At 39.4% G+C, this 25,724-nt stretch overlaps 1 protein-coding gene across 1 annotated transcript in view; it reads left to right on the forward strand.

The window, feature by feature from the left end:
- Positions 1-743: 743 nt before the first annotated feature.
- The window catches only part of PPA1 (inorganic pyrophosphatase 1), a 32,377-nt gene continuing 7,396 nt past the window's right edge, over positions 744-25,724 (forward strand). Inside the window, exons 1-6 of the mRNA XM_079793849.1 lie at positions 744-968; positions 3,173-3,231; positions 18,942-18,995; positions 19,845-19,964; positions 22,126-22,212; positions 22,794-22,920. Of these exons, the coding sequence (XP_079649975.1) occupies positions 905-968; positions 3,173-3,231; positions 18,942-18,995; positions 19,845-19,964; positions 22,126-22,212; positions 22,794-22,920 (511 nt within the window). The 5' untranslated portion in view covers positions 744-904. The remainder of the gene's footprint in view (positions 969-3,172; positions 3,232-18,941; positions 18,996-19,844; positions 19,965-22,125; positions 22,213-22,793; positions 22,921-25,724) is intronic.

Raw genomic sequence — 25,724 nt, forward strand, 5'->3', positions numbered from 1 at the left:
TCCCTGAGGAACTGGGGTGAGTCTAACAAGGAGGGCGGGGGGGGGGGGGGGGGGGGGGGGAGTAAATCCTCCTCCACTGGGGCGGGTGGGAATAACAAGTTATACTTGTTGAGTGCTTGCAAGGAGCCAGGCTCTTCCTCCAACTCCTGCCGTGTATCACTCAGTTAATCATCCCAACAACCCATGAAATAGTTATTATGACTATCTCTGATGAGAAACTGAGTCAGAGAGGTTAACAGCAATTTGCCTGCTGTCATACACTTACAAAGTGGTGGAGCTGATACTTAGCTGGTGCCAGCCGATACAGGTTGTCGGTAATATGCCTCAGCTTTGCTTATGGATTAGGAAAATGCAAATGCACACCATTACGACCGGCCAGGGGCAGGGCCAGCCAGTCGGGTAAAGCGGGTGGGTGACTTATGACTTCTGAGATAAGGAATTAGTCTGTAAGGAAGGGTGTGTGAGAATCAAAGGTGAATTCCCAGTGGATGTGGTTGGGAAGAGGTCCATGGCCAGCTCCTAGCTGGTCCAAACCGAGAACTTGAGCTTTTCCTCTCCTCTGTCAGTGCCCCAAAGTCCGCAGGCCAAAGACTTGAGCCCCAACCGGCCGCCAGCCACGTGGCCCAGCCCGGGAGCCAGGGGGCGGGTGTGTGGAGGTGGAGCCCGAGGGGCGGGGCTGGGACTCAAGGACGCGCAGGCCGGGCGGAGTGCGCCTGCGCGCGAGGTGGGCCGGGCGGGGGTGGAGGAGACCCGCGAGCGCGAGCCGCGTTAAAGGCGGCTCCCGGCGCCGCTCCCCAGGCCAGTCCCAGCAGTGCGCAGGCGCGGAGGGCTCCCCTTGTCAGTCGGCGCCGCGTGCGGGTTGCTTGCTCTGTGGCTGCGGCGGCGGCGGCTGGTCTCCGGCATCATGAGCGGCTTCAGCAGCGAGGAGCGCGCCGCGCCCTTCTCCCTCGAGTACCGAGTCTTCTTCAGTGAGTCCGGCCGCCCCGCGGTCCCTCCTCCCCCGCCCGTCCATTCATTCCCGGGCCTCGCCTCGCGTCCCGCCTGGGCGCCTGCGGCCCGCGCTCAGCCCCTCGTCCCGGGCGCGGGATGGGCTCCTCCGGCCGGTCCGTGGGGCCTGGGCCGACCCAGTCGGCCCGTTTCACAGGTCTCCGGCCCGCGGGCGGGATGGCATGGGCTCGGTTGGACCCGAACCTGGGCCAGGCTGGCTTTGCAGGTGTTCGGCCGTGTGTGATGGGAAAAGGAAACCTCTGAGTCACCCTAGAAAGGTGTCTGGAGGTAAACTAATCCCTTTAAGAGGATTGTTCAATTTGGAAGAAAAGAAGGAGGGGTGGGGGGGGGGGGCGGGGGAGATTCCCTAGGACCTCCATTCCTTCACCATAGCCCTGACTTTGGGCCCTAAGCGGGTTAAGTGCCGCCCCTTGTCCTACAAGCGGGGAGACTGAGGCCCAGACCCACCCCTCGAGGGGGGGTTTGCTGGCCGCGCTCCTGCCTCTCTGCCGCGTGTTTTCCCCTAGCACCGATGCTGGGAACCGGCCTGTGAAACAGAAAGCCATTCCCTCCCAGGCAGACAGGTGACGTCAGTCTGGCCAGCGGAGTTCGAAAGTGCCCAGTTCTGACCCTTGTGCAGGGACTGGGCGTCTGAGGGGCACCTGCCCCAGCCCGCGCGGAGCGGGAGGCTGCAGGCCGGCGGAGCACCGCGCTCCGGGGCGCACCGCCCCTTGCCTTGTAGGTGGAGGAGAGCTGCCTCGGCTTTATCCTTACTCTCTACCACCGCCCCACCGCCCCAAGCTATTAGGAGCAGGTGATTGGAGGCGTTCAAAAATGTGTCACCAGAGGCATTTCTGTTTTAACTTCTTTACAGTTTTATTTGGAAGGGAATGGGCAGGTGCACTGATTTCTGTGAGTTCTCCAGTGTGTGAAGGGCAGGGAAGAGTGGGTTTAAAGGGAACAAATGGGAATACGGAAAGGAAGAACAAAGCTCCTATCGAAAAGCAGCCCGGGGTGGGAGGAAAAGGTAGGTGAACTCTCAAGTGTCCACATCTAGGTGAATATTAGACTACCGTGTAAAACTCAGGACGGCTGCGACCCGACACTGTTTTAAATGTTGGAAAAAGCAGCAAGGGCCGTGCAGGAACTGAACTATTTTTCCGGAGTTACTGTTGGCACAGGAATTCCTCAATTAGGAGGGTTTTGGAGGGGTGACTGGTTTTGAAGGACTGGGGATGGTATGGGTGATAGTCAAGCTATATTTGCAGAACAAACACAGTTTTTAGGTTGTGTATGAGTAGCAAATATTTGATAGCCATTCTGGAAGACCAACGCCGCTCCTTGACTTTGGCACTGGCTAAAGTAACTTTTCACCAGATGGAACTCTCTGGAACTTAAGAATACCAATAATTATATCATTATATAATTTTAAGTGTTTTTTTTTTAAAATCATAGATTTCTTAGACTCCTTCCTCAATAGGATTTTTTTTTTTAATCCTCTGTAATGTTACATTCGCCGATCTCTTTAAAACTGAGAGTGTGTCGGACAGCAGTCACAGGTGACTATGGGATTGGGAGTGGTCACTGTTGGTTTCTAAACCTGAACGGATGCCGTGTGGACTGACCATGAAGTTTCCTGGAGAAAAGTTTTTAAATTACTTTTTGGATATGGTAGTTTGACCTCCAGAATATAGAAATTACCTGTGAAAGTGTTGTTGCAACTTGATTATCCTAAAGAAAAATCATAATCTCAGCTGGCTCTGTCTTCCTGGAACATTATTTAAGGCATCATGGTTTATAATTCAGCAAACTGATCCCCTCCCTTCTCTTTGAGCCCAAGTATAAGGCAGTTCCTGTCCTTATTATAGAGGTTAGTACCTCTTAGATGCCTGAGGAATGCAGAGGATGAAAACTTAACCCAGTCTTGGAGGAGAGTCAGGAAAGGTGGAGTTTTTTTGTGGGAATAAAATCTTGGTGAAAAATGTGTACTCTACCATTCTGGTGAGTGGTGTTGATAATTGGTGAGGCTATGCATGTGTGGGAGCAGGGGGAATATGGGAAATCTCTGTACCTTCTCAATTTTATTGTAAATCTAAAACTGCTCTTAAAAATTAAAAGTGTACTTCATATATCTGGAAATATAATTAACAAAAAAAGTAATAACATTTTCTAATTTATTTTGCAGAAAATGAAAAGGGACAATATATCTCTCCATTTCATGATATTCCAATTTATGCAGATAAGGTAAGATGTTCTTATCTTTTGAGCCTAGTCTCTACTGAGGTCAGATAGTTCCACATATGGATTTTCTTATATCTTAACTAGGGTCCTTAGTGGCTGCTGGCTGCAGGCTGGGGCCTCCTCAACCCTCCCCCCATCCCTCTGCTGCTGCCACCACCACCACCACCACCACTGCTGCCACAGGCGGCCAGGGCAGGGCTGGCCAGGGGGAGGGGCTGAGGGCAGTTGGCTGGCCGGCCCCACCCCCTGGTTGAACTCCCAGTGGAACTCCTGGTTGAGGGGACAATTTGCATATTAGGCTTTTATTATATCGGATAAGTTCTTAAAATGCCTCATTGTGCTGTGAGTTAAGGGGCATTGACTAAATAAGAAGTCAGTCTTAAATCCAGATTATTCAGTTAAAGAAGCAACTATAACTTGGGGAAGGAGTAGAGGAATAGAAGCCAATGTTTTAAAGCTGCCTCGATTAACAAAAAAAATCACATTGGTCTTTTTTGTATGTGTATTTGGAACTAAAATCTTAGTGCTCCATTCGTGGTTTTAAAGTTAAGTAGACAGCCCAAATTTTGGGCTGTGGAATATTTACTAAATAATAAAAAATAAACTAGATTATTCAGTGAATACAGAAAAATTCAGTACTTTTAATGGACTGGTAGAGTTAAGATATGCAAATAGTGTTAATAAAGGTAAGTCCACAGACTTCTAAAAAGAGTTGCCTGTTCCTGTATATACAGTGAGCCAAAGAGATCTAACTTTAGCACAGATTGGTAGGCTTACCACAAAATGGTAAGAATCTTTACTTCCCTAGGGAAAAAAAAGTCTACAACTACATATTCCAAAATATTCATGATCCTTGGGAGGTAAACTTAATTGCTAGTGACTCTTTTCATTTTTACTTTCATTTTGCCTTTTTATATTTCCTAACCTTTTTATAAAGATCATGCATTATTTGTACAGATTTAAATAGTCATTTAAAAAGAAGAAAACACAGCTTTTTTAGCCTTTTTCCTAGTAGAAGTTTGTACTGAATTTAGGAATTGACACAAAAACAAATGTTTGATTCTTTTCTCTACCTTTAAAACATTTTTTATTTTCATTTAATCAGGAAGCTTGATTCACAGTGAGTGCAAATCTATTGGAGTTGTAAACGCTACGTAGGTTATTGATCTTCTTTAGCTAGATGTCTGTACATAAACATGTGAACATCATATTCCAGCGCACATCTAGAATACTAGTAAAGATGAAATTTTATCCTTGGGTGTGCTGTCTCACTATTTGTCTGTGCTTGTTTATCAGAGAGAAACAGACGAATTCATTTTACTACTACCAGGAAGTTAGCTGCAGGTTGGTATTGACACTTGGACATTGGCAGAAAATCCAACCTGTGTGTTGCTTCCAAGGAGCCTACCTGAGCTGGGGCTCCAACTGGAGGCCGTGGAACAAACAGCCCCAGGCCAGTGATGTTACAGGAGGGACCTCTAATTGGCATGTGTTCTCCTGAGGGATTCTTAGAGTGTGTTTACTCAGAGACTCTACTTTGTTACATCTGATTTCCTGGGAGTTGATGTGGACTGCAGGATCCTTCCTTCCTCTTCAATAGGCATCATTTGAATATTTTTTGTATAATTAGTATGTATAGCAAAGTACTTTGCAGTAACATCTTTTTCGATTTTGAGTAATGAAGAGGTAAAAAAGTGATTACCCTAAGTTTATTGATGGTACCTTGGCATACAGATGTACTAAGGAAGGAAAACATTTTCTTGACATATAGCTGTGTTGTGTTTTTTATTTTTATTTATTATTTTTATTGATTTGAGAGAGGAAGGGAGAGGGAGAAAGAGATAGAAACATCAATGATGAGAGAGAATCACTGATTGGCTGCCTCCTGCACACCCCCACTGAGAATCAAACCATGACCTCCTGGTTCATAGATCGACGCTCAACTACCGAGCCACACTAGCCAGGCTGTGTTGTGTTTTTTTAAAACAATGTTCCTGTCTTAGTCCATTTGGGCTGCTGTAACAAAATACCACAGAATGGGTGGCTTATAAACAGCAGACATGTATTGCTCACAGTTCTGGGGGCTGCAAGTCTGAGATCAGGGTGCCCGCTTGGTCAGATGAGGGCCCTCTTCTGGTTGCAGACATCTCAGCGTATCCTCCTGTGGCAGAGGAGCCCAGGGCGCTCTGCAGAGCCGCTTTATAAAGCACTAATCCCCGTCACAAGGGTCTACCCTCATCATGTCTTGACCACTTCCCAAAGGTCCCACCTAATATGCCATCATCTTTGAGGTGTGAATTCTGGGGGAACACATACATTCAACATATGAATTTTGGACTTCAGCATAATTTTGGGGGGACACAAACATTCAGACCATAGCAATAAGTGACTTGACCATATTCTAGCCAAGGACTAGAATGATCATAGCAATTGTGGTATCTAATCTTATTGCTTCAAGTTTCTTCAAAATGGGAAACTGAAGACTAGATTGGTGTCATGTAAAACATCTTCACTCAAGTTATTTTGTGACTCCTTGAAGTCTCATATGGATTGGTTGTATCTGTAATCTGGGATTACTTAAATGAAGACTTTTAGCCCTGGTTGGTGTGACTCAGTTGGTTGAGCGTCCTCCCATTCACCGAGAGGTCGCCGGTTCAATTCCTGGTCAGGGCACACGCTCAGGTTGCAGGCTTGATCCCCAGAAGGGGGCATGCATGAGGCAGCTGATCCATGTTTCTCCCTCTCTTTTCCTTTCTCTCTAAATCAATAAGAACATATTTTTAAAAAATACTTTGCTCTTGTACCACCCAAAGGTGGCTCAAAAGCACAAGCTCTTGCAACAACTCTATTTCGCTAGTGGTCCATTTCTCAGTGAGCTTCAGTACTTCAGATTCCTGCCTGAGAAACAGGAAAGTGTTCTTTTGTTTAGTTTTTAAGGAAATTCACTGTGTACAAAACGAGTAAGGGTGTGGTACACATAAATTATTTTGGATTATAGCCTAAGTAAAATAACAGATTGACTCCATTGGTTACAGAAGAGTGTGATTTTAAAAATACTTCAGCCCTAATCGGCCTGAGGACTGAAGGGTCACAGGTTTGATTCTGGTCAAGGGCATGTAACTCGGTTGCAGGCTGGATTCTGGCCCCCCCCGGGTGCTTGCCAGAGGCAACCAGTTGATGTGTCTCTCTCACATTGATGTTTCTCGGTCTCCCCCTCCCTCCCACTCTCTCTAAAAATCAATGGAAAAAATATTCTTGGATGAGGATTAACAACAACAACAAAAATTCCAATGTAATTAAATTTACATATATTTTTGTATGTGGGTGGCCATAGGCCTTATTCCTAACATGTTCATCCATTAGGCAGATGATAATGAGAGACGGTACCTTTAACATAACGCAGTCAGTTCTACTAAGGAAAATGCCCAAAGGATTATCCTACTCCAAGTCAGGACCTTTCCGTGTGGAGAGCATTTGATTTGGGATACATGCCATTAGGTCATCAATCCAGCCAGTCCTGGGAATCCTTATAACTCAGACACCCTGCTTGGATTATTTCCAAATCCCATTGCGTGGAAGAAGGCAAGGGCAAGGACTCACTGGATTTTTGTTGTTGTTTTTTGTAAGTGTCCTTTGCTCTTGGGTCTATTTGGAAATCAAATATAAAAGCACCTGTAGTTCAGAGTGTCTTCTGGCTTAAAATTTCTAAGATACCAAAAATTTTTAAAATACAAAAGAGAGCATAAACAGTGTGAAACATTGGCTAAATTAAAACTTTATCTGAATATGAAAGTATTCAAATATGATTTGATGTTTAGTTTTAGAAGTTTGATATTTTTCTATTCCATCTTAAACTTTGATGTTAAATACTAGTTCTAACAATATAGGCTTGGGTTTGTTTTTCAGTGACTGTGGGGAGCATATGTAAATATGGAACTATGTTTCTTTTCTCTCTTAAAAAAAAGTCAGGCTTCTAATTAAATAGGTTGATGCTTGAGAAATATAACTATTTTTTGCAGTGTGTATCATTCTTATCTTTTTAAAGATACTATCTCACTGTACTCAAAATTTTTGCCTTCTTTTAAATTTTCTATTTCTGTTCCATAAATTGAAGTTGTAAAAATATCACAGAATTAATAATATAAACACTGTCTTTTTCAGCTTGTTATTTATGTAGAATGATTGGGTTTTCTGGGTTGTTTTTGTTTATCTTTTGGTTTTGCATTTTCCAAACCAAAGTTAGAATTCAAAACAGATGAAAATTATCACAATTAAACTTAATTGACATGTCATAACTAAGAATAAGCTCCTATTTCCCACTCAGATGAGCTTTAAAGATGACTAAAAATTGAAAACAGCTATTCTAACCATAATTTCTGTGATTTATCAACTTTATAAAAAAACTAATTTGTGGTGATTAAATATGCATATATTGTTCTTAAAGCAAGTCTCAAAACACAATAACCAAACAAATAAAAATAGGTTGATTATGTTGACCACAATGATTGGTTATGTCTGAAGACTTTGAGAACTCTATTTTATGGATAGCAAATCTTGATTTCAGTCCTGGTTTTATCACTGACTGGTTTTGTGATGTTGAGCAAGTTACTTTACCTCTGAGCACTGTTGGTGTTAGTGGAATTTTATGTTACATTCTACACTGACTTGCTGTTGAAGTCTTATTAAAGATTTTTATTTCAAAAGTCAAATAATATTGTTAATATTTATTGAATGCTTTCCATACCTTAGGCTCTAGACTAAACCCTTTATGTGGATTATTCCATTTAACCATCATGTCATTCTCTGAGCTAGGTTCTTTTATTAACCTATTATCTGGGATCACCAGCTAGAACTCATAGGCAATAGCCAGACATTCAGGCTCATAACCCGTGGTCTTAACCACTGAGCTATACTACTTCCCATGAGGCATGTATGTGGGTGGATTTTACTTAGTGCCTTTCTGTATTTTCTGCATTTTCTACAGTGAACATCTCTTTGATAATGCAGGAAAGAAAAACTTGCTTAATTAAAAATTTTTTTTTGTTTTAGCTTAGAATGCAAAGGAAATAAGTAAGAGTTTTCTTCTTTTGGGAAGGCTATAAAGTTTTGTAGTCCAGGGTCCTTGATGGCCCTGAGGCCCAGGAATGCCCATTGGTGGCTTTCTGAGGTTCTGTGAATTCTCTGAAATTGCATTTTGCTATAAATATGCATTTTTTTTCTCAGAAAATGCATATTTATAGTAAATTGTAATTTTCTAGGGTCAGAATTCTCAGTTGTTGAAAATCATAGAAAAGTTTGACAACTGAAAATGCAGACTCTTTGCTTGATTTTTATAAAGAAAATAAAATAAAAGTAATTATGGTTGGAACATCTGTTTTTAAAATTTAGTCATTTTAAAGTTCATCTGAGGGGACAAAACAAGAGCTTATTCTTAGTTATGACATCAATTAAGTTTGTTTACTTTCTATAGGTACACATGGCAGTAGGTATAACCAAATATAAGAGTTTATTGGAACTGCTATAAGTAGAAAATCTGTGTAATTGGGAAACAAATGAGTATTACTGAAAGGTATTGGTTTTTAAATTTTAATGGAGTAACTATCTTCCCTAGACTCTCAACACAATCCTATATAATCCTATATAATAAAAGCCTAACATGCTAAGTGTCACATCATCTGTTGTCCATTCAACCAAGCAAAGTGTAATATGCTAATGATATGCTAAGGCCGCTCAACTGCTCGCTATGACGTGCGTGCACTGACTACCAGGGGGCAGTTGCTCTGACTGGGAGGTTAGCTTGCTGCTGAGGTCTAGCTGATTGGCCAGACACGCCCTGGAGCCTTCCCGTGGTACCTCCCCAGCTGGCCAACCTCCCGATCAATCATGCACTGATGGGGTCCCTCGGCCTGGCCTGCACCCTCTCGAAATCCAGGACCCCTTGGGGGATGTCGAGAGCAAGTTTTGGCCCAATCCCACAGGCCAGGGCGAGGGACCCCACTGGTGCATGAATTCATGCACCAGGCCTCTAGTTGGTTGAATAAATGTTTGGTTGGTATAAATCATGTTTCCCTTTGCAGAGTTATAATTCTAATGAATATGGGGCACACAGTGTGAATGTTGGTCATTGTATTTTTTTTAATTCAATTTAATTGCTTTAGGTTTTGCCAAACATTTTAATGTTAAAGGTTAACGTTCTTTTAAAAAAATACGTCTTTATTGATTTCAGAGAGGAAGGGAGAGGGAAAGAGAGATAGAAACATCAATGATGAGAGAGAATCATTGATTAGCTGCCTCCTGCCTGTCCCCTACTTGGGATCAAGTCCGCAACCCAGGCATGTGCCCTTGACCGGAATCGAACCTGGGACCCTTCAGTCCACAGGCTGACGCTCTATCCAAACCAGCTAGGGCTTAAGGTTAACTTTTTTTTTTTACATACAAGTAGTGTGAGTAAGCTTTCCCCGACTTGTCTTATTTATTTTGTTAATCCTTACCAAAGGACATTTTTCCATTTATTTTCAGAGAATGGAAGGGAGGAGGAGAGAGAGAAACATCGATGTGAGAGAGACACATTGATTGGTTGCCTCCTGCATGCACCCCGACTGGGAGTGGGGAGGAATCGAACTCAAGACCCTTTGGTGTGCAGTCTGATGCTCTCACCATTGAAAAACACTGGCCAGGGCAAGTACAACTTTTTTAGATTCTGCATATAAATGAGCTTATACCTTATTTGTCTTTCTGTATCTGGCTTATTTCACTGAGCATAATGTCCTCCAGGTTCATTCATATTGTTATAAATTGTAGGAATTCCTCTTTTTAGGCTGCATAATAGTCCATTGTGTATATATCCATTCAAGTGTTTACAGACACTTAGGTTGTTTCTATGTCTTGGCTATTGTGAATAATGTTACTATTAACAGGGGAGTGCAAATATCTCTTGGAGATCCTGATTTTATTTCCTTTATATTTACCCATCAGTGGGATTGCTGGGTTGTATGGTAGTTCTATTTTAGTGTTTTTAAGGACCCTCCATACTGTCTTCCACATTTTTCCAATTTACAATCCCACTGACAGTATACAAGGCGGAACCCATTTACTTTTAGCAACTTAGAGTATATCCTATAATCACAAAACCGACTTTCAAGCCAAAATTTAAAACTAAGGGTTAAGAGCCATTTTCACTGGGTGAGCATTTTTAATAAGATAAAGTATTATTGGAAGTGATGAAATGTGCTGAACCTTTTAGCACCTTTATGGGAGTAGAGCAGTTCCTTATCAACTACACAAGCTCTTCTGGTAGGGATTTTATGCCCAAAACTACTCTTAGGAGTTTTTTAAAAAGGCAAGATGACTTTGTTTTTTATTAGCCTCTTGCTGTATATCTAATAAATTTATAAGATATAATAAATTTATAAATTTATAATAAAATTAATAAGATAAATTTAGAAGAAAATTCTACCACCACTGTTTCCCAAATTTTATTGCAAAACAAAAATAAAAGAAAGGGTGGTAGAATTGTGACTTTTTTATTTCTTCCTAAATCTGATATTTACTTAATGGCTAAAGTTATCTAGAGAAACCCATGATGGGTCAAATAGAAAATGCTAATTTGAGCCATGTATGTAATTTTTCAGTACAGCATGTCATGTTCCCTAGGCTTCAGGTTCAGTGATGGAAACAGATCATATGTCATGAGGCATTCATAAGTCTCTCAATAAAGATATACTTAACTTTACTGCTAAGATTCAGAGGTAGAATGTAATTAAGAGCATGTTTCTTGTCTATACATACTAACTACATTACTAATAATAGCCATAGTCTATTCATTAGTAAATGACTTATCAGACTACTGACTTGATCCACAAGAAAACTAACCAGTTTGGAGATGAGACCTAGGATCACCATGCTACTGTAATATTCCTGTTGAATCGATGAAGTTATCAGCCTAATCAAGGTATAGGTTTCTTGCTGGTTATATACCATATGATCCAGCAATCCACTTTTGGGTATAATCCAAAGGAAATCTGCATTCCTATGTGCATTGCAGCATTGTTCACAATATCCAAGATGTGGAAACAACCTGTATCCTTTGATGGATGAATGGATAAGAAAAATGTTATTTATATATTTATATGTATATATTTATGTGTATATGTATATGTATATATATGTGTGTGTGTGGGTGTGTGTGTGTGTATCTATATATATAAAAGCCCAGTGACCGGAATGACCAGAACAACCGGACTGACCGGTGGCTATGATGTGCACTGCGGCAGCCAACCTGTCTGATCTGGGCTCCGATCGGGGGCCCCTCCTTGCCAGCCTGGTCCCCGATCAGTCCCCAACACCCCAATCAGGGGCGGGGCCGGCCAGCCAACTGCCCACGGCCCCTTTCTCTGGCCAGCTCTACCCCCGATCAGCCCCCAACACCCCAATCGAGGGCTGGGCCAGCCAGCCAACTGCTTGCAGCCCCTCCCCCTGGCTGTCCCCGCCCCTGATCAGCTCCCAACACCCTGATTGGGGGCGGGGCCGGCCGGCCACCCTCCCATGGCCCCTCCTCCCCGCTGGCCGGGCCCAATGGGCCCCCATTGGGGCGGGTCGCCCGGACCTCACCCGTGCATGAATTTGTGCACTGGGCCTCTAATATATATATATAAAGTTGACAACATGGCTGAACCTTGGAGGCATTATGCTAAGTGGAATAAATCAGAAAGACAAATACTGCCATGGCATCACTTATATATGAAAAAAAGTCAAAGTCGTAGAAAGAATGATGGTTATCAGTGGATGGGGATGGGGGAGATAAGGAGAGGGTAAAGGGTACATACTTTGAGCTATAAGATTAATGTAAAACATGGTGACTATAGTTGATAATACTGTATTGTATAATTGAAATTTGCTGAGAGAATAGAACTTAAATAATCTCTCCCTCCAAAAAACAAAAAAGAAAAGAAAAATATGTGAGGTGATGGATGTATATATGTATGTCAGATCATCACCATGTACACTTTAAATATCTTATAACTTTGTCAGTTATACCTCAATAAAGCCGGGAAAAAAGATAAAGGTTACATTTCTTCTATCCATTAAAAAAATTATCTTAAATCACTTTTATTATTGGAATGGTATAATTTAGACTTGTTAAGTTTCTGATCTCCTTAGAATCTGGACATTTTGAACGTTAACATTCTTGTCTTATTGATGAAATGATTGCTATATTTCTAACTTTGGGAAATCAGAGCTAATGCTATAGTTTGCCTTTTCCCAGCCTCCTATAGGCTGGTCAAAATCCCCCCACTAAGGATATTATTATTAACCTCTGTCTCCCTTTCCCTGTAACTATAAAGCATCTGAGAGCTTAGATGCCAGAGCAGGGATTTAAAATTCAAAGCATAAAAGTGGAGAACAGAGTTCTGAGAAGTCCTCTAACAATGGGGATACTAAAACCATAAATTCATGATGAGCTAAGTAATAGTTGAAACCAGTTAGAATTAAAGAAAAAAAGCATAGATTTCTGGGTGGTATTAAATTTTCTAAAAACTTGTCTTGGTATTTTTAAGTACATAAACATTGGAAATATTAGAATCCATAATTTCCCCCCAATTTTTAACTTATAAAGTACATAAAACATAAAATTTGTCATTTTAACCACTTAAAGTATCCAGCTCATTGGTATTAAGTTCATTCATATTGTTGTGCAGCCTGGCCAGTGTTGCTCAGTGGTTGAGTGTCCATCTATGAACCAGGAGGTCACGGTTCAATTCCTGGTCAGAGTACATGCCCAGGTGGCGGGCTTCATCCCCAGTGAGGGGCTTGCAGGAGGCAGTCAATCAATGATTCTCTCTCATCATTGATGTTTATCTCTCCCTCTTTCTTCTTTTCTGAAAGCAATAAAAAATATATTTAAAAATATATGTATTGTGCAACCACCACTACCCTTCATCTCCAGAGCTCTGGTAAAACTGAAACACTATACCCATTAAACAATAACTTCCCATTCTCCCTGTCCAGCCCCTGTCTCTTGAATTATTTCATGTAAGTGGAATCTTATTTCATTCTGTCTGTCTTACTTCATTTTGCATAATGTCCTCAAGGTTCATTCATGTAGCATGTGTCAGCATTTCCTTCCCTTTAAGGCTGAATAATATACCACATTTTGCTTTTCCAGGGATACTTGGGTTGCTTTCATGTTTTAGCTATTGTGAATAGTGCTGCTGTGAACATAGGTGTACAAATATCTCTTCAAGACCTATTTTCAGTTCTTTTGGGCATATACCCAAAACTATAATTGCTAGATCATATATGTTACATAAAATTTCCTGGAACCAAGAAACCAGAAAAGAAGCTGACAACTCCATCATTACATTAAGAGTTTAAGAGAACTCACATACAAGGTGCATCTTGGGTGGCGGCAAGATGATATGGGTATCCTTTACTCCTTTCCCTCCTGCCCCCCAGACTCTGTTTTGTAGCTAAAAGCACTGAGTCTAGGTGCTGGAAAAGGAGTGTGTGTTTGTAATGTGAGCACGGTAGCAAAAGACCATGATAAGTGGCTTATCTTAGTGCCCTTTGGTATTGATTTTTGTCCGTTGTACTGGTACACAGTTTCGATGACAGACATCTTATGCCAGGACATCTCAGATTTCCAGGAATTTCAGGAACATCTATGATATATACAAATACAACATAAAGAAGTCTCAATGTTACTTATTTGACAATGTATCCCATGTAATTTTAAAAAACCAAATAAGCGCAATTAGTTTAATATTTCTTTGTTAAAAGAGAAAAAGCAAATCTTTTAAGGTACTCCAGGGGTCCTTAGGAACATCCCCAAAGCCATTTCCAAATCAAGAAAAAGACTTAAATTTTGAATCAGCTTATTTTTTATATTTAAATTTATGTACTTAATTAAATTTATTCCAGTCTTATTCAGCTTGACCACACAAAATTTCCATTCTCAAGATAACCTTTTCATAAACCTTCAACAACTTTTTTTTTACAATAGATTTTGTTGTTTTTCTTTCTGATTTTGAAACAACCAGCCTCACTTTAGGACAAAATTACTTTTTTCTCCTCTTAAAAATACATACTTATACCTTATACTTTTTATTACGGAAAACATTATTTTTCTTTTATAACCTAGAAACATAGGTTTTTAATATATATATATTTCAGAGAAGAAAGGACAGGGAGAGAGAGAAACATCAATGATGAGAGAAAATCATTGATCGGCTGCCTCCTGCATGCCCTCCACTGGTGATTGAGCCTACAACACTGTGTACCCATGTGCCCTGACCGGGAATCGAACCATCACCTCCTGGTTCATAGATCGATGCTCAACCACTGAGCCACGCAGGCCAGACATAGAAACATGGGTTTTTACTGGCAAATATATTTCATAATTTTTTGAAACATATGCTTCCTCAACAAAGCATAAGAAGTATTTATTAACAGATCCAAGTTTATTTTTTAGCTCTACTAAAGATTAATCTTAGATCACATGAACTTGAAAAACATTTCTGTTAGTTCTTGTATTTTTGAGAATTTTAGAATAGCCCACCCTTATAAGTGCTTGTTTTTTAAAACCAATCATGTAGTTTTGGTTTTTTTTTAAGCAAATAATACCATCTGGAGGTAGAAAATGCTACACATCTACAAACATATATAGACACATGAACATACTAACATGCAAACAGACTTCATGGCTAGCATAAAAGAAGTAGGATCTATTAAAAGGATCTTAACTCCCCACCCCCTCTATCAGCCAGTCCTCATGCTGGCGAAGTTGTAGCTATCTTTTTCTAGTTTCAGTTCTAATTTTCTAACCCTGGCTCCTGCCTGTAGCTGGGTGTCTGTGGCTATCTGAACCACCCCTAAGAGGCGCCAGCCCAAAGCTGTGGCCATGTACTTTCTTTCCTGGCCACAGTGGGTAATGTGTACTTGTTCAAACAAAGGCATAAGAATAGCCAGTGTTTTGGGGGTGTCCTTGTACTCACATGGCAGTCCACAGGAATCTAGTATATGGGCCACCTTCTCCACATGGAAGTAGTTGATCAACTGGGGTTTCCCCATGGATGCTTTTTTCCTAAAGGCCCATTTCTTAGGTTGCCTGCCTGGCTCCCCACTTGTTACTTAAAATTTCCCAGGGCTGAGAGACTAGAGCATGAGGCTGACAACCCTGTCATTACATTTATTAAGGCACCTATGATACGAGATGCATCTTGGGAGGTGGCGAGGTGATTTGGATATCCACTGCACCTTCATCCCCCAGAGTCTGTGTTTTATAGTTAAACTAGAGGCCCATTGCACGAAGGTTCATGCAATAGGCCTTCCTTCCCCTGGCTGCTGGCACCGGTTTTCCTCTGGCACCTGGGAACCAGGCCTTCACTCTGGCTGCTGCCTTCTGTCTTCGCTCTGGCTGGAGCCTTCAGTCTTCCCTCCAGCTGGAGCACCGCTCCTGTAGCTCCCTCCACCCCCCGCCCTCCCCTTCATAGCAGGCGTCCCGCCCTGCCTGGCCACTCTGCGCCTGCATGCATGTTGCCCAGAGGCCCCGAGCAGCTGGGGGGGGGGGAGCCACCGCCATCTTTATCGGGTTAATTTGCATACTTATTCCTGATTGGTTGTGGGCGTCGTGAAGTGATGGTCAAATTGCATATTTCTCTTTTATTAGTGTAGAAGCACTGAGTCTAGGTGCTGGGAAAGAAATGTGTGTTTCAATTCACCATTGCTAAGATTTGGAAACAGCCTAAATGCCCATCAGCAGATGAGTGGATTAGAAAACTATGGTACATCTATGCAATGGAATACTACACTGCTAAAAAAAGAAGGAATTCTTACCATTTGCAGCAGCATGGATGGAACTGGAGAGCATTATGCTAAGTGAAATAAGCCAGGCAATGAAAGAAAAATACTACATAATCTCACTCATTTATGGAAAATAAAGAACACTATAACCTGATGAACAAAAAGATAGATACAGAGGCAGTAAAGCATCGAACTGACGGTCGAATTACAGCGGGAAGGCTGGGGAGAGGGGGGAGAGATCAACCAAAGGACTTGTATACATGCATATAAACACAACCAATGGACACAAGACACTGGGGGGGGGGGGGGGATGAGGGCATACGACGGGGGGGTAGGGGAGGCTGGCGAAAGTCAATGGGGGGTAAAAAGGAGATATGTATAATACTTTACACACACAAAAAAAAAGGCTTAAAAAAAAAGGAAATATCACATGTGCCAAAAAAAGAAAGAAATGTGTGTTTAATGTAAGGGAAGGGGGACCTCCAGGTGCCCAGATGCCTTGGTGTCAGAGCTGGTTAAGAGACAGATAAGGTCACGGGTGGCTCACTACAGAGTTTTTGTGTACATTCCCAAATGGGGTTTGGGGGACAGAAGTCGATATGTCAGGTTAGCTTCAAGACGGAGTCAGCTCTGTCCACAGTGCACAATATAGCAGTTCTATTTTTAATTTTTTTAGGTACCGCCACTCTGTTTTCCACCAGAGGCTGTGCCATTTTACTTTCCTACCAACAGTGCACAAGAGTTCCAATGAGAATGCATGTTTTAACAGTGAATGTTTTTCTAGCAATGGAATAACTGGTTGAACATTTTTCCTCATGATAATAAAAACTACACATTCATTGCTTTGATTTTTTTAAAAAAAATACGGTAATCACTACAGCATCTACATACTCTTGAACATGTGCTAAACATTCATTTTACAGGCTAGTCTCTCATCTCGGTTTGTGGACCCCAAGCTCTAGCTTGAAGCCTATGAGCCAGAAGGACCTGGTTTGGAGATCCAACTCTTAGGGAGTTAAAAACTTACTCTGTTCACTGGTAGTTTTCAGCGCCTAGAAAAATGTCACTTAATGGTGGTGCTCAGTAAATGTTTGTTAAAAAATGAATCAATTGGGTATGTGGCTCCTTGCAGGATACTCCTCGCTATTTTTAGCCCAGCTAATGTGGTTTTGTTTGTTTGTTTGTTTTTGTTTCTATTAGTTACGCAGGTTTGTAATATTAGGTAATGTGGTTTTGAAATCTATACATATTTATCATTTAATTCCATTGAAGTGTTTGATGTAGTTTCCAAACTTTGAATTAGTGATTTCAGCTCTATTTGCTACTTTGTTTTCTCGAGGCAATATATTCATTCTGTATATTTTCCTAAAAAAAAAAAAAAAATTAACAACCGATCGCCTAGGTTTTCTCATCTCAGAGTAACAGCTCCATCTTGTGAGCCTTTAGGCTATTGCAGTGAAAACTTTAAAAGCCCTTTGTTCTAGTATCATAGATTTACAGATCCTACATTTTAAAATACCAGAGTAGTGGTACTAGATAGATCTTGAAAACTACCTATCTCCATTCTCTGTGGTTTTTATGTTGTTAGCAAGTAGGCATCAGGATGTTTAGAACAAAACCCAAGGAATGTTTTTATCTCCCCTGGTTTGACCAAGATTTACACGCTTGAATATAAATCAGTGTAGCTTTTCTGCTTGGTTAAAAGTAGCAGCAAGGTAATTATTGGCTTGAAACCTTTGATTTATTCTCTTGTAGCTCATCAGTCCCTGTTTTTTGTTTGTTTGTATGTTTTTAATTTAATTTATTGGGGTGACATTGGTTAATAAAATTATATGGGCTTCAGGTGTATAATTCTCTAAGTCCCTGTTTTTTTTTATGCAAAGTAGCAAAGATGTAATTCTAAGAAATTGTGTGACTAAATGATTTTTATTTTAAATCAACTTTAAAAATACATTTTATAATAGAGTAATTGACTACTTGGCTTCATGTGTGCTTTTTATTGAGGCTATCAACTGAAATCTGAATTTAAAGTTTTGTCCCTTGGTAAAAGTAATTTTCTGACTCCTCAAAGCTCAGTTTTAATTAGAGATCCTATGTCAAGTTGGTATTTGACTTAGGTGTGCAAAATAAGATGACTGATTTTCTTTCATTGTGTTTCTAAATAATAAACACTTGGGAATTTTTTAAATGTATCATTCATTTTAAAGTAATCAATATTAAGGCTGGAAACTAATTACAATTAGAAATGCTATTGGTAAAAATATTTTTGGAACATATTATTTTATTTCAGTGCCCTTTTGAGGAGTGCTGATTTTTAAAAACAGCCAAGTTGGGAGAATAATGTGGGTAATTGAGCTGATTAATTTTGTTTGAGGCTAAAACTAAATGATGACAAAGTAATTAAACTGATCTGGGGTTTGTCTTACAAATCACCTCTGGAATAGGTGATCCAAAAACATTTTGAGTAATTTCAGAGTCACAATGGAAATGACTAGGCATTGGAGATGATTGCTTTGAAGATGTACTTCTTCAGTGATACAAGTTCTGTTATGTTTAGAAACTACTTTCCTTCTTTATAGAAACATTCTTTCCACACACACCCCAACTATTTTATTATGAAAACTATACAACATCCAATAAAGTTTGAAAAATTATACAGTGGACAACCATACACCCACCACCTTGATTTTGTAATAGTTTAGCAGAATAGTATTTTGCAAGAATAATATCTTGCAAAAATAATACTTTGCTTTGTCTCTTCATCAGTCTGTCTTATTTTTTTATGCATTTTTTGACAGTCCATTGACTTCAAAGATCAGATACAATGAACAGTTTCCTTTTGTAGGAACCAGGGCCTACTTATTGAAGAGAATAAATTAGCTCCTGTGACCATCTGACCTTCTGTTTTTCAGGATGTGTTCAACATGGTAGTTGAAGTACCACGCTGGTCTAATGCAAAAATGGAGGTATGTTTGCCTTTGATAGTCAGATGTAGGATATTAGTTTTGATCTAGCCGTACTGATTTGCTCAAGGGTTAAACAGCTAAAGCCCAAGATTACCTCTTTCTAGTCCCAATCTATTTTCCAGTTGTATTTCCCATTGCCTGCCAATCATTCCTCTGTGTTCCAACTAAACTCATCTATTTACAATTTACAAATATGCTACAGACTTTCCTTCCCTTACATCTTCGCTTCTGGAATTCCCAAAGCCTGGGATTACCCTTTTCTCCTCTGTCTTGTTCTTTTTAAGTCCATTACTGACTTCACAGAGTCAACAGGCTTACCTTGGTCCCCCAGCCACAAATGATCTTATTGGAATTTCTGTTGCATTTTGTTAATTTCCTTCTGATGACACATAAGATATTTGGCTTTTGGTTAAGGATATTTATTATGTGTTTCATGTCACTTAATTAAGCTTTTTAAATGTAACCACACTTAGCATGTAATAGATACTCAGATGCTTCAATAATTTTAAATGCTCTGAAGGAAAGCTGAATTTGGTAATATTTATTTTGCCCTTTTAATAAAAATCTTTTATTTCTCAAATGTTAGGATTTATTCCAGGTAAGTTTAATTTTCTTTTCTGGAATTACTAAATGTTCTTTTCCCCTTCTTGATAGTTTCTGTATACCCCAAATGTTTTCCACTTAAAGGCTGACTATGGAGAAACTTTTATTTCAAATTATAAAAATGTTACAGATAAAATATGTCATTACAGTGGAACTAGTGGGTGTGCATCCCATAATTTCCTCAAATCCTTATTTGAATAGTATTTCACATCCAAATATGCAATGATTAGGAAATTTTTATTTCAGATTGCTACAAAGGACCCTTTAAACCCAATTAAACAAGATGTGAAAAAAGGGAAACTCCGTTATGTTGCAAATGTGTTCCCTTATAAAGGATATATCTGGAACTATGGTGCCATCCCTCAGGTATGTCTCTGTGCAATTGTTAGAAATGTACATTTTAGCTTACAAAAAAATTAACTTACTGCTGTTAGTAAAAAAATATTTAAACATCTTCAGAAAGTTTTTGCTATAATAGATTTTAAAAACATAAGGGGTAATTAATTTTAATACTTCCTTCAATAACTTTTCAAGATAAACTAAAAGGTAAATATTTATAATGTTTAATTTCATATTTGAAAGTTTGTTCTTTTTTGAAATATTTATCTTTCTATATGGACTAGTTATAAATTCTTTCTTTACAGAATGAGTGGCAAATCTATATTAAGAGAGACAGTGTAGGCTAATGGTGATAAAAGCACTGATTTTTGGCACCAAAAAGACTAGATTCAAATCCCAAGGCTGCCACTCCCCAAGTTACCTAATTTGTCTCTATTTCTTCCTCCCTGAGACATGAATATCTCCCCCTGAGATATTAATAGTACTTAGCTCATATGGCTATTGTGAGGAATAAAGCACTTAGTTCACATAGCTGCTGACCTTTATGTTTAGAGTCCTGATTCCCTCTTTAAGCCAAGCTCTCTGTGGTAAAGCAAGAATAGTATTTTCCTGAACAGTCAACCCTTTGAAGACGAGAGATGTCTGCATTGTTTACAGATTTACCCCCAGTGCAATGTCAGTGTTATGTAGTAGGTCCTTATGTAACATTTGAGTGAAGAATCGCTAAAATCATGTCTATTATGAGTAATCAACAGATTAAATTCTAGTTTGGTTAGGCTAATGCTGTGCACTTACGATTTTTACACAGAATATTCAATTTATTTTTTCCCTTTTGATAAATAGTTTGTTTTTATTAACCATTAAGTCTATTAAGTGGAACCTATTGTGAAACAATCTATAACTTAAGCAAACATAGGTCAAACACATCTAGCTTGCCTTAATTATATCATTTTGCCTTGTACTTCAACTTATTTAGTATTTAGCCTTGAAATACCTTCCCTCTGGGAAAACATTGCTGAAATTCTTATTCTTCTGTAGGCTGGATTTGGCTTTGCTGGATCCGGTGTTCTCTATCACCCTTCATTTTTACCTTTTTTACTTTACTCCAGCTGAGTAGACAAACAAATCCAAGAAAGTATTCTGGATCAGGAGAGAAAACCAAAACAGCAGCTACGTTTTAAACTTGATTTTTCGGTAAACATAGGTCATCTGTTCTTTTTATGGGATTCTTTGTAAGGACTCTCTCTTGCAATTTAACAGGAAAGAAAGCCAGTAATTTAAAAGTTCAGAAAATTGTGATTAAACTTTTTAATCTTAGCTCCTGTCAGTGATGGCACTTTTACCATCAGAACACAGTTTCTGTTTTAGTATTACTGCCTACCTACTTCTGCTTTGGAAATTTATTTTAAAGAAAATCTAGTTAGTAGAAGATACTAAGTACCAAGAGTTCCTCAAAGCAGTTTTCTTTTCAGATATTTTTAAAGTAAATAGAGAGGAAGGGAAAGAGAGAGACAGAGAAACATTGATTGATTGCCTCCTGTTCGTGCCCGGACTGGGGATTGAAACCGCAACCTAGATATGTGCCCTGACCCTGTCCAGGAATTGAACCCATAACCTTTTGGTGTGCAGGACAATGCTCTAACCAACTGAGCCACCCAACCAGGGCAGGTGGTTGATTTTTGTTTGTTTTAAATAGGATCACTGCCTGTTTTATTATTTTTAAAAAAATATTTTAAATTGATTTTTAGAGAGAGAGGAAGGGAGAAAGGTAGAGATAGAAGTATCGATGAGAGAGAAACATCAATATCAATCGACTGCTTCTTGCATGTCCCCTACTGGGGATCGAGCCCCTAACCTGGGCATGTACCCTAACAGAAATTGACTGGTGACGTCTTGGTTCCTGGGTTGACACTCAGCCACTGAGCCACACTGGCTGGGTGATCATTGCCTGTTTTAAAGCTTAAATGTAGTTTAGCATTCTATGCATAATAGGAACCCTGGCATTTAATTAAAATTATTATGTGTAGTTAAGATTCTTAAATGTGAATAAAAGTTTTTCTAAATGAGAAAAATAGCTGAAGATTAATATTTTTGCAGAAAGACTCATGTGATGTTTTAATGTCAACATGATCCATTCTGTCAGTAGCATGTATAGGAACGATATGCTCTAAGCATTTTTCCCCCCTAGACTTGGGAAGACCCTGGACGCAATGACGAACACACTGGTTGTTGTGGCGACAATGACCCAATTGATGTCTGTGACATTGGAAGCAAGGTAATGTAATCTGAAATGTTTTTCTTTAGTGCTAAGATGATATTAGTGAAATATATAAAGTTCGTACTTTAAAAAAATATTATGAATAATGATGTCACTTGAGATGATTAGAAGATTTCATTTAAAGCATTTGTATATTTTAATTTGTATAATTATAATTTGTATGTTTAAACCTAGCTTAGAAAAAAATGTACATATAAGTATATATGGCTATACATACAGGGTATCCCCCAAAATTATACACACTTTGAATGATTATAAAGCCAGTGTTTATTATTACTAAAAATGAGTGAAAATATCAGCTGTTAAAGTGTGTATACATTTTTTTAAAATACATTTTTTTTTATTGATTTCAGAGAGGAAGGGAGAAGGAGAGAGAGAAACATCAATGATGAGAAGGAATCATTGATCGACTGCCTCCTGCGCGCCCCCTACTGGGGATCGAGCCTGCAACCCGGGCGTATGCCCTTGACCGGAATCAAACCCGGGACCCTTCAGTCCGCAGGCCAACTCTCTATCCGTGTTTTTCTTCCAAAGTTTCATTCTGTGGTATTGTCCTGACTGTGGTTATTGACTCTCAGGTCTGTGCAAGAGGTGAAATAATCAGGGTGAAAGTTCTGGGCATATTGGCTATGATTGACGAAGGGGAAACTGACTGGAAAGTGATTGCCATCAATGTGGATGATCCTGATGCAGCCAATTATAATGGTAAGAAAGTTTAAAGAGTCTGAAGTATTTGTGCTTACATCTGATGCACCACTTAACCTCTAACGACAGAATTGTAAGCTCATGCCTTCAAATTCTTAAAGAATGGAGGAGAAGCAAAACATTTGACAAAGCATTGTTATTTCTAATGCCGAACTTCTATAATTAACTGAGTAAACTTTCTCCTTCATTCCAGGAAAGACAAAAATCTGATAGTTTGTGTTTACTATTTTCTCCTTTCCTTCCTCATATACTGTCCCTCAGTAGGTCTATTTATTTATTTTTAAAATTTTGTTTTCATTGAAATGTAATTTACATACCATTAGAAGTCATCATTTTTTTAAATGTTTATATCATCACAAGTCATCATTTTTTTAAATGTTTATATCATCACAGAAAGGTTTATGGACAGCATGGAAGAGTCCCTAAGGATTTCTTTTTAAAAAAAATTTTTTTTTATTTCTATGACAGTTGACGTACAATATTATAGTTTCAGGTATACAGCCCAGTGATTAGACATTTATATAACTTACAGAGTGATCACCCCAGTAAAACTAGTACCCATCTGACACCATACATAATTATTAAAATATTATTGACTGTACTGTATTTTTTAAAATATATTTTTATTTCAGAGAGGAAGGGAGAGGGAGAGAGAGAAAAACATCAATGATGAGAGAGAATCATTGATCAGCTGCCTCCAGCACACCCCCCTACTGGGGATTGAGCCAGCAACCTGAGCATGTGCCCTTGACCGGAATTGAACCCAGGACCCTTAAGTCTGCAGGCCGACACTCTATCCACTAAGCCACAGCAGCTAGGGCTGTACTGTACTTCTTACATCCCCATTACTATTTGTAACTACCAATTTGTACTTCTTAATCCCTGTACCTTTTTCTTCCATTCACTTAACCCCTTCCCACCAGGCAACCATCAAAATGTTTTCTGTATTTATGAGTTTCTATTTTGCTTGTTTGTTTATTTTGTTTTTTAGATTCTACATATACGTGAAATTATATGGCATTTGTCTTTCTCTGATTTACTTCCCTTAGCACAATGCTCTCTAGGTCCATTCATGTTGCCGATGGCAAGAATTCATTCTTCTTTATGGCTGAGTCATAGTCCATTGTATATCTACACTACTTCTTTATCCATTCATTTATTGCTGCAATAAACATATGGGTGCATATGTCTTTTTGAATTAGTGTTTTGTATTTCTTTGGATACATACCCAGAAGTGGAATTACTGGTTCCTTCTTTGTCTCTTATATAGCCTTTCTTATAAAGTCAATTTTGTCTGGTATAAGTATTGCTATCCCAGTTTTTGTTTGTTTCCAAAATATATTTTTCCATCTCTTTACTTTCAGTCTTTGTCTTTCTATCTGAAATGAGTCTCTTGTAGACAGTATATGTAAGGGTCTTGTTTTGCTATCCATTCAGCTATCGTGTTTCTTTTGATTAAGAGTATTTATTTATTTATTTATTATTATTTTTTAAAAATATATTTTATTGATTTATTACAGTGAGGAAGAGAGAGGGATAGAGAGTTAGAAACATCGATGAGAGAGAAACATCAACGAGCTGCCTCTTGCACACCCCCTACTGGGATGTGCCCGCAACCAAGGTACATGCCCTTGACCGGAATCGAACCTGGGACCTTTCAGTCCGCAGGCTGACGCTCTATCCACTGAGCCAAACCGGTTTCGGCTGATTAGAGTATTTAATCCATTTGCATTTAAAGTAATTGTTGATAGATATGTAGTTATTGCCATTTTATTATTCATATTTTTCTTCCTTCTTCCTTTTCCTCCTTCTCCCCCACTCCTTCTCCTTCTTTCTTCTTCTCTTTATTAGCCCTTTAACATTTCTTGTAATACTGGTTCAGAGGTGAACTCCTTTAGCTTTTTCTTGTCTGAGAAGCTCTTTATCTGTCCTTCATTTCCAAATGATAGCTTTTGCTGGGTAGAGTAATCTTGATTATGGGTTCTTGCTTTCATCCCTTTGAATATTTCATGCCAGTTCCTCTGGCCTGAAAAGTTTCTGTTGAGTAATAAGCTGACAGTCTTATGGGAGCTCCCTTGTAGGTAACTAACTGCTTTTCTCTTTGTCTTTAACTTTTGGCATTTTATTTGTGATGTGTGTTGGTGTGGGCTTCTTTGGGTTCATCTTGTTTAGGACTTTTTTTGCTTCCTGGACGTGTATGTCTTTTTCCTTCACCAGGTTAGGGGAGTTTTCAGTCACTATTTCTTCAAATAGGCCCTCAATCCCTTGCTCTCTCTTTTCCTTCAACACTGTTAATTCCAGGACATTTCTCCACTCCAGCAGGAAACCCCATATCCATTAGCAGTCACACCCTATTTCCACTTCCCTCAGTCCCTGGCAGGCACTTACCTATTGTCTTATCTCTATGGATTTTCCTATTCTGAACATTTCACATAAATGAGTTCATATGATGATATGTCTGGCTTCTTTCACTTAGCATAATGTTTTCAGGGTTCATCTATATTGTAACATGTTCAGTACTTCATTCCCCTTTTTTGGCAGTATAACTAACATTACACAAAACTTACTATTTTAACTATTTTGAAGTATACAATTAGGTGGCATTTAGTATATTCACATTGTTGTGCAACCATCACCACTATCTAGTTCCAAAACATTTTCATCACTCCAGAAGGAAACTTTGTACCTTTATGCAATCACTTCCTATTTTTTCCTTCTCCCAGGCCCTGACTACCACTAATATGCTTTTTGTCTCTATAAATTTTCCTGTTGTGGATATTTGACATTTCTCAATCACAATTATG

Source organism: Cnephaeus nilssonii, assembly GCF_951640355.1.
Source record: "Cnephaeus nilssonii genome assembly, chromosome: 16".
Lineage (NCBI taxonomy): Eukaryota > Metazoa > Chordata > Mammalia > Chiroptera > Vespertilionidae > Cnephaeus > Cnephaeus nilssonii.